A 9,805-nucleotide genomic window follows, 5' to 3' on the forward strand; every position below is an offset into this window, starting at 1 on the left:
CTAACCGCCGTACGTTTCCTGTGTTCACTTTCCAAATAAAGGCCCCACTCGTATCTTTAAAGCGTCAAAGTGTACGCGAAATGTCCGCCGAGCTATCATACTCGTTTTTGTGTTTTAATTCAGGGAAGGATAACTGAGAGGAAGCCTGTCCTTTGCAGGAACGTCCTGATCGCATTTACACAGTTAGCTACAAATTCATACATGAAAGCTCCTTAGTACACTGCGCATTCACAGTCTGATTGATTTTCATTACTTAATTTTAAGTTATGAGGTTCATTTTCAGTGGATAGCGTTGAATATAGTTGACTAGGAGATTAAGAAGGTATAGAAACTAGAAAGCCTGAAAACTAGCTACTGATTCATTCGAAACAAATAATTAGGACCTTTATTTCGAAAGATGTAACCGGAAATGAAATAAATACTGTGTCTAACTTGAAAACAGTAGGTTTGATGGTCGTTAATAACTAGCTAGGACTCCCCGGGATTGTTCACAACAGAGGAAGCCACACCAGCCCTGGCCAAATAAAGACCCGTCGCGATTTTTAGATCCTGTTTTGAAACCATACTAACGGAAACTAACGTTAACGCGTTCCTGTGCGAAGGGTTTCGTTCTTCTCCTGATAACAGCTAACGTTATTGTTTATACCGAGCTAGCTTTGTCCTTTGCAGTCACAGCTGTGGTGTGTTGTTGATATATTTACACAAATCGTTGTGGAATATGGCTCAGCATGGACATCATGTAGCCAGTTCCCAAAAAGCACTAATGCTGGAGATGAAAAGTCTCCAGGATGAGCCAGTCGAAGGGTTCAAAATAACTTTGGTGGACGAGTCGGACATGTACAACTGGGAAGTAGCGATATTCGGACCCCCAAATACGCACTACGAGGGTGGTTATTTTAAGGTGAGTAGCTAATGTTAGCTAGCTGTCGATCTATTGTTCTTGAGCTGGTAGTTTTAGCCTACATTTAACTAACTTACTCATAGAAGACACCCCATGGGTTAACCTTAACCTCCAAGCAACCGTCTTCAACAACAGCAGGTAAGGTTACAGTTAATAACATTAACTTAGCTAGCTAATTAGCTAGCAGTTGTTTCCTGTTTAATTGTGATTAAATAGTCTCCCCTTCTTTGTTAAACTTTTAATCAACTAGCTACACTCAATCATGATTATAACATTTGACCGTCGCCAGCTTGAACACAAAAACTTTTTTTCCTGTGGCTTGTTTTCTTTAAAGTAGAGATTCAATGAGGTCCCATAATAGCGACAGTCAGTGCATGATCACGTTTGACAGACTGTGTTAACATGAAACTAGAGCTGCAAACATAAATCGATTAGTTGATAGTTGACTATTAAATTAATGGCCAACTCTTCTCGGTTTGAGAAATTTTTTGAACAAAAAAAGTTTAAATTGTCTGATTCCAGCTTTTTAAATGTGAAGAATATATATATATGTATATATATATATATATATATATATATATATATATATATATATATATATATATATATATATATATATATATATATATATATATATGTATATGTATATATGTATATATGTATGTATATATATATGTGTATGTATATATGTGTGTGTGTGTGTGTGTGTGTGTGTACTGTATATGTGTCAGACATAGCATAACTACCTCAAGCTTTTAACGTTGACCATGATTAGCCAAGCTCATCATCTATAGCTAACTCATTCAATCACTTCCTTTGTGTTTTACTTTGCAAATCAACAGCCCTATCTTGAACAGGCTTTTTGTCTGTATATGTAAATGAACTAAATCCATAATGTATGGTAACCTTGCTTTTGAAAATGCAGCTATACAGCCCCGATCCTAGCGTGCCCAATTTTTGGTAACTCGTCATAAGCCATTGAATTTGTTTTCTAGCTCACTTCCACCCTTGAGAGGGCAGATGTGTTGGTTTCACAGATCTGTTTTCCTGTTTATTAGTATTTGTGTTATTGACAGAGAGGGTTGGCCGTTTACAAAGCCTCCACTAACAGGACGGAATTGTGAAACTGAAAAAAAAAGCACTTGATGCTCGTTTGGAAGATCTTTTTAGAGTGACGGGAATGTAATCTCTACTTATTTTCATGGCACCATAGCTGTGACCATTGACCTCAAGTGTGTAGGTATCGGGAAGGAGAATTGGAACACCGTCACTTTTCAGTACTGGTTGTTTGTACTGATTTGCCCTAAAAGTTAGAGCTACAGTACCTTATTTTAAACTCACTTTGAAGTCCCACTTAAAGGCACACCCCTACATTGTAAAAATAGACAAGCATTAAATTTGATGCCATAGAGCCCTCTGTTGATTTGTCTCAAACTTAAATGAGTGTGTGTGTAAAAATCAACTTCAGATAAACACTGAGGGGATTGTTGCTCAATCCAAGTCCTATGCTAATGTGGTTATTCATCCTATAAAGCACTTTGATTTATCACTTTGTCTGGCAAAGTCAAATAAACCCCTGTTAAAGCTGCTTCAAAATTGCCCTAGACAGTTGTTTTATTGGACATCAAATAAAAAAAAATAATGAGCTGTGATTATGGTGGCATAATGGTTCTGTCTTTCTGAGAAAAAGACAAGAATAATGTAGGTCAGGACCCTGATAGAACATTTAAATGTGTCTTTGAAGTAGTTAAAAAACAACAACAACAACATACTCAAACTGTGTATGGTCTCTTTTTATAAGGGCTTTTTGTTGTAGGCTCATAATGCTAAATCCTGCACACTTTATTATTGATATATTTAGGGCTGAGCAATATAGAGAAAATCAAAAATCACGATATTTTTGACCAAATACCTCAATATCGATACCGCAACAATTTTGTAGTGTCTACTATTGTCGCTTTCACAAAATAATTACATAATGAGATATGATAAATAATCATCAGTAATCTGAATATGATGACTAAGTGGGTAAAGGCAAACCACAGAACAGTTAACAGTCTGGTAAATTCAGAATATGACATAATTTTACTGCAATGCAGCCTTTATAACCAGGAAAAGACACCTCTTTTGCCATATTACCGTATGATGATATCCAAAATCTAAGACGATATATCTAGTCTCATATCACGATATCGATGCAATATCGATCTATTGCCTGTATGTTCCATATGCATGAGCTGCTAAACCCACTGTGTTCAGATTATCCAGCATATTGTAACTGCTCTGTTTGTAAACCCATCACTTCGGTGCTTTGTTTTTCCAGTCGTTGAGAAGCTTGTCCATTTTGCCTCTGGTATATTTCAAGCCTGTGCAAACACAGGCAGAGGGCCCCCGCCAGGCTACCGTAGACGGTGTTCTGTCCATATCCGTGTGGGTGCTGTGTACAGGAATCCTTTGTCGGGCCAGGAATGCACAGCCTGGCTGTGAAATCCACCGCATGGTTGTGACTCATTGTTCTCTGCTGGGTTTCCATCCAACCAGTTTGCTATATTCAAAAAAAAAAAAAACACAACCCTTTTTTGCTCCAGGCTATTGAAACAGTCATGACATGCTTCAGCTGCATTTTCATCTGAAACGGCAGTTAACTACGTCATACGAAACCTGGCTGAGTCAGCTATTTATTTCACATGTGTTGCTCGCTAAGAGTCCCACCATGGTGAATACATTATGACTGCAGGGACACAGTGGACTGATACATATAGAAATGTCATTCAAACAACATTAGATAACTGTCCTGCATCCACAAAACATATGTAAACACAGGGCTAGATCATAATACATTGTTGGTCTCACAATAGGCCCCACACTGACATTCAGTCATCGGTTCTGAGACATCTCCGAGTGTGTGTGTGTGTGTGTGTGTGTGTGTGTGTGTGTGTGTGTGTGTGTGTGTGTATTCTGCTTTGTCATGTGAAGTATCCCTACAGGCTCTGAGTGTCTGATGATACTGGCAGAGGGCCAGTCAGTCCCATACATGAATGGGGGCATCTTGATCAACCATGACCAAAACATCTCCGTTTAGATCTCTGGTTCCTGACAGTTTGTCTCTCTGTTCTTTTTCCTTTCTCTTTAACGGGGGAAGTCTTACAAAATCAAGAAGTGAGACCTCTGTGTTTTTCTGAAATGATACAGTTTTCAACATGTCATCTGGGGAAATGATGACAAGCACAGTCCGTGCTGCAACGATTGATTGACTGAAACATGTTTGTCTCTAAAATGTTTTATTTGCTGAGGAGCCCCTTGTTTTTGCAATCTCACAATTAGTGAGTGCTTGCAGTTTTGTCTGATATGGCGACCCTCTCCTGTATGGTGGAGTCACATAAAACTATTTTATACATAAAAACTGCATTTTCTGTGCTCTCTATGTTGAGGAGTTTATTTAGCTTATAAAAAACAAGAATGGCCATAATAACACGTGCATGTCCATCAACTCTCTTCTGGAACTACCACGTAGCTTTTACTGTGACACCAGAGTCTGTCCGTTCACATTTGGCAGCTTTGACCTGTTCCTGCTCCGTTTGGTGTTGTGTACCAGAACAGCAAAAGAAAAGGCACTGTGCTTTATAACTGTAAGGTCATGGTCACTGCGATGTTCAACAGAAACTACGCTGTGTGTGTAGTGACTGCACTGCTGTGAAAAAGCAGCGGGGATCTGTGAAATTGGATGGCTGGCCGTGTTTTGAAGTGCTGCTGTGTCAGCACCTGGCATCTTTGTCCTTTTTTTGTTGCATGAAATTATGACGTAAACGGGATCTCTGCAACTGAACGTATACCGTGGAACAGAACCTCTTTCACATCTCAGTCATGTGGTGACCTCGAGTGGTTAACTAAACACTGACGGACCACTTCTTCACAGCAAGCATGAAAAGGAGGGGTGTTGCTCTTTGCTTTTGGCTTGTCTGTCTTTTTCAGCTCAAGACGATCAGTCGGCACTCAGTTCTGGTAAGCAGCTGACTGTGAGCCTTCCTCTTTTTCCTCCGCGGGGGGATTCATCATCATTTCTACCAGCTCCATGTTAGCCTTGCAGTGGAGAGGAGGGTACCAGCAAGAGGACCCAGGCCGGCTGCAGAGGGCTTGGCCGAGCCTGGCTGAGCTGCCGGAGTCGTGTTCCTACCCCACCCCCCCCCACCCTTTGGCTGTGTCACAGAGAAATGAGAGCAGGGCAGGGGAAAGAAGAGGGAATACAGAAACTGCCAGATCAAGAGCAGACAGAGCCTTTCCTTCTAGTCCTTCCTTTTTGAAAGGAGAGCCTGCTGTGAATAGAGGTGAGCATGAGGCCCCAGTAGACTGGTTTTATGTCCCCCTGAAACCCTGGCCATATGTTCTTTGTCTCTTCCTGTATGGGGCCACCAGTGTGGTAATCACACCTGTGAAACATGGCTGTAAAGGCTTGGTTGAAATTGTAAAGGTGTGGCGACCACCTACGAAGAATCAGTTTGGAAGAAAACTTCAGCTTTTGACCCTTTTCCTTCTCCTCTACGTGCTCTTCCTGTTTTAAGTCAATGAGACAGAGGCCTGCTGGGTACAAACATGAAAATGTTGTGTGTGTGTGTGTGTGTGTGTGTGTGAGGGCGGGTTAGGACCTTTTCCTCGTCATTCAGTGCGAGTGTTGGGTGGGTGTGTGAGGAGAAGGTCTGTAGAGAAGGCAAAGAGGTGCTCAGGGAGAACCGAATGATTTGTTCTGTTCAGGGTCTTTGCGTTGACCTGGTTTACTTTGCCTCGCTGTCACTTTCTGCAGGCTGGGCACGTTCACTCTCGTTCGTGTTCTCTCTTCAAGGCGGCTTTTTTTTAGCCAACAATCCAAGAAAGATTTCCGCAGAAAGACAAAATTGATCTTGTACTCTGTTTTGTTAGTAACAAGCCTATAATGAGTCCTTTATTTATTTATTTATTTATTTATTTATTTTTTAACGTGTTTGGCAGAAAATTGGCTGCTCTTCAAACGAGCTGTTCAGGTTTACTCAACTTTTTGTATAATGTTAATTCTGTGCTCTACACAATTATGAGGCATGCTGTCAGCTGTAGCATGTTGCAGCAAGTGTACTGAGGCTAGCACCTAGTGAGGGGCAGAGGTCTTCTCTGAGCTTTTATATCTGAAGCAAAAAGTCCTTCCCAGTAGGGAAAACACACTGAGATGGGAGAGAGCCTGTGTTGTACAGTAATGGCTCTTATGTGAGTATATAATAAGGATGTGAATTGATCTGTTCAATACATGAGTTGATCCCTAGAAACTCAAAAGAGAAAGGTGATATTGTTGGCCTTCTAACAGCCAGCTGCATTGCTTTTTTTTTTCCTCCTCGTGTTTCTTGTCTTCTGTCTGCGTGGTGCTGATGAGATGGGAGACAAATGAGCCAGGCAAGCAGTCTGGCTGTGTTTAGGCCGGCTTTGTGGCCACTTGTGTTTGTGGCAGTGTGTTACAAGGGATATGGTTTTAAAGCCTCCTGGTAAGCTGCATTGTGAGATCATGCTCTTACCGCCTCAAAGGGATCAATGGGCATGCTTATCCTTAATGCATATTGCCACCTTCCTGATGTACTTGCATTCAGACTCGCAGGATTGTGATTAGGGCTGCAAAATATAGTCACTGAGATATCAACTGGTGCAACAAACACATTGTAAAAGGATGCGTCATATTGCATAAGACAAGCCGAGGTTTATGTGGTAGTTGAAAGAAAATATCAGTAGAAAATGACACTTCCAAATGTAACTGTAATTTTTTTTTAGTGGTTCCTGTTCAATTTGTTCAAAAGTGGTAAGTTATTTTATTGGTGTACATTTATACAAATAATAAAGATTAATATACACATAATCAATAAAAGATGTGATGGAGAGATTCAAAAAAAAAAAAACTCAGAGGGGCTTAATCTGAGCAGTCTCCAATGCATATTCCAATTAAAATAGAAAAATATACTAAAAAGAAAAGGGTTGGAAATGATTTCCTTTGAAAGCACCAGAACTGCAGAACTATGTACATTTTAATATCAGTTTAGCGCAGATATAGTAATGTTATTGCGATATTCAACGTTATCCATATTGCATATCTTCCTCATATTGTGAGGATCCCTAATTGTGATGAATAAAGCCATTTATTGGGAAGTGTTGATGCATAGGTCTCAAAGCAAAGTACTAGGTACCAAGTGGGATACATTTTTAATTCAAATATTTAAAGCTATAGTCGTTACTTAGGAATTCTAAGTAATGACAGCAACACTGTCATCGCATCCAGCAAGCCTTTGGTGATCGTGCACCACCCCCGCCCCTCCCCCATGCAGTTACTTAGTAGCCAAGAAGGACACGGAGGATTATTAAAACATGGTGGACTCTTCAGAAGAGGTTAATATCTTCGCTCAAGCTTCTGCGTGCAAAAGTTGCCAGACTACACCCTTTTGTTAATGTAGCCATACTGAGAAATACAGAGAAAGTTTTGTGGAGCTTATAGTCTTAATTAGCTTGGTATTAACTTATTTGGCAAAGGCTTGAATGTATCGGACGTCCATTATTATATAAAAAAACTTCTTATCCTATGTAATGAAAGCAGCAATGCCGAGTCGTTGGTACCGTTCCCCTGTGTCACCACAGAGCCAGTTGCTCCTGTTTGCTTTTCACAATTTGACAAAGTGTGTGTTTTTTTTTTTGTTTTTTTTCAACGTCCGATGGATTTTTTTGACATCATAGAACTCAAAGACATATCATAAGTTAAATGACAGCTGAAGAGATAGAAAGTTATTTGCCAAAGGAATTTTATTTGAAGGAAAAACAAAACTCATAAAAATGCCAGAAAAATGAAGACTTCTGGGGCTTTTAGAAGTCAAACTGCTGAAGAGTGTTTTATTCACACTGTTTGGTTGTCTCCCAGGTTTGATTTTCAACCAAACATAAACCACTTTACCGACTGGGAGTGTTGGCGCAGCGTTACGTTCAGCTGAATGCCCTCTAGGTCGCTTTTACACCATTTCCATTCAGTTTTGAGTAGGACCACAGTCCATGTCCAACTGACTGTGGGCAGATGTGGAGGCAGGGAGGTTTCCCAAATATACAAGATTACATTATCTTTGCTTAATTTTCAGGCAACTGACATATATTTTCTTGATTCTGATATTGTTTTTGAAGACAAATCAAGCTCTCGCTGCTGTTCCCTGGCCCTTTCTTCCCCCCCCTCCTGATTGGCTGCTGTTGGTTGCACTGCTGCCAGCCTTTTATTGTGTACAACGCTGGTCTGAACCCTGCACTCTGAAGGGTCGCTAATTTTCTAGCAGGGTCAGTCCGACCCGGGGAGTTTTTTTTTTTTTTCCCCTACAAGCAGCATTCTCTGAGGACTGTGTCAGTGTTTCCTCTCCGCTCTGGTTTTATATGGTGAGAGCAGGTTTATTCTGCAAATCAGGATCACTCAAGACACCAAATACAAACAATGTGGGTCTTGTATGCAAAGTCGGGTCACTGACACACTGTAAAGGTAACAGACAATCAAATGGTTTAAATTCTACTGTCTGTTGCACGCAAAGAGTGATAAGACCTTTTATGTTGAGCATGAGTATTATATAAAGCACAACCCCTTTTATTCCAAGTAAAATCCCGCCCCCCCCGCCTCCTCCCACGACCACTCCCACACCTCCCTGCTCCCATGCACCCGCTCCCCCTGCCTCCCGCTTGTCTGTTGACTGCGACGAGGACCAGCTGACCATGCCGAATCAGCACATGTGAGCAAGTGTGTGGATATGTATATGACAGGGGGGGTCAGCAGAAGGTTTCATGCTGTGAGTGACGTGCGTGTGTGTAATCAGTGTAGTCAGTGTGTCTCCCACCGTCCCACCCGAGGCACGCATAATGGAACGGGAGAAGGGGTCCACGCATAGAAGCATTTATAGAGTGTGTGGGTGTGGTTTCAGTGCATATAATAGCAGAACATGGGTGTGAGTAGTGGATTGTCTTTGGTTGCAGTGACAGCTGGAGAGGACAAACCCCCACCATGTCTTTATATCAGCGGCCCCCCTCACCCATCGGTGTATCTTTAAGCTCAACACACTCGGCAGCTGAATGCACTGCCTGCCTCCCTCCCTCCCTCCCTCCCTCCCTCCACACCGTATTACATTACACGTCATTAGCTCCTCCATGCTCAGCCACCTTTGTAGGGTTTGCCATGACTCTACAGCTACTATTTATGTTTCTTTCAATCACGTATTGATGCAGATCAGCATGATTGTGGAGATCTTCATTCTGCGTGTATGCGTGCGTGGGCACGCATGTTTTTGGGGATTCTGTAACAAAAGCATATGTCATCCAATACACACTATAGGTTTTCTATAGTTACGGTGCTATTTTAAGCTAAGCGGTGGAAATGGTTCTCCCAAACAGCACTAGTTCAGAGCAAAGTAGTCATGACTTGTCTGTTGGCAAAGGGAGAAGTGTAGACAAGCTGCCTGCCTTTCACAATCCTGATCTGTGTCTTCTCTCGCCCTCAGGCTCGGATCAAGTTCCCCGTCGACTACCCGTACTCTCCACCTGCTTTCCGCTTCCTCACCAAAATGTGGCATCCCAACATTTATGAGGTAATTGTGACCAGTATGAATTAGGAAAAGACCGATACCGTTTTGTCAAGCCCTATACTGATCGTTAGTAGTTAATCAAATCGTTAACCAATATGCATTTACATTGACAATGAAACTCTTTAAGTCCAAATTAGGGTTTTGGAATGTTACAAACTCTTAAATAAAACTTAGTTTAGATGCTTTTAGCAGTTCAAGTTTATTGTCATATGCACCTGCATATAGACAGCTGCAGCTGATTCAGAACGCTGCTGCTCGAGTCCTCACAAAGACCAAGAGACTGGATCACATCACTCCAGTT

General features: G+C 41.4%; 1 protein-coding gene and 1 long non-coding RNA gene across 2 annotated transcripts in view; one reads left to right on the top strand and one right to left on the bottom strand.

Moving 5' to 3' along the window:
* Positions 1 to 431: 431 nt before the first annotated feature.
* Positions 432 to 9,805, top strand: part of cdc34a (cell division cycle 34 homolog (S. cerevisiae) a) — a 14,830-nt gene continuing 5,456 nt past the window's right edge. Inside the window, exons 1-2 of the mRNA XM_034881514.1 lie at positions 432 to 901; positions 9,421 to 9,507. Coding sequence (XP_034737405.1) covers positions 719 to 901; positions 9,421 to 9,507 — 270 coding nt within the window. The 5' untranslated portion in view covers positions 432 to 718. The remainder of the gene's footprint in view (positions 902 to 9,420; positions 9,508 to 9,805) is intronic.
* Positions 7,329 to 9,805, bottom strand: part of LOC117950453 — a 23,393-nt gene continuing 20,916 nt past the window's right edge. Inside the window, exon 3 of the long non-coding RNA XR_004657901.1 lies at positions 7,329 to 7,476. This is a non-coding gene — a long non-coding RNA (uncharacterized LOC117950453). The remainder of the gene's footprint in view (positions 7,477 to 9,805) is intronic.

This window comes from Etheostoma cragini, chromosome 9, assembly GCF_013103735.1.
Source record: "Etheostoma cragini isolate CJK2018 chromosome 9, CSU_Ecrag_1.0, whole genome shotgun sequence".
Lineage (NCBI taxonomy): Eukaryota > Metazoa > Chordata > Actinopteri > Perciformes > Percidae > Etheostoma > Etheostoma cragini.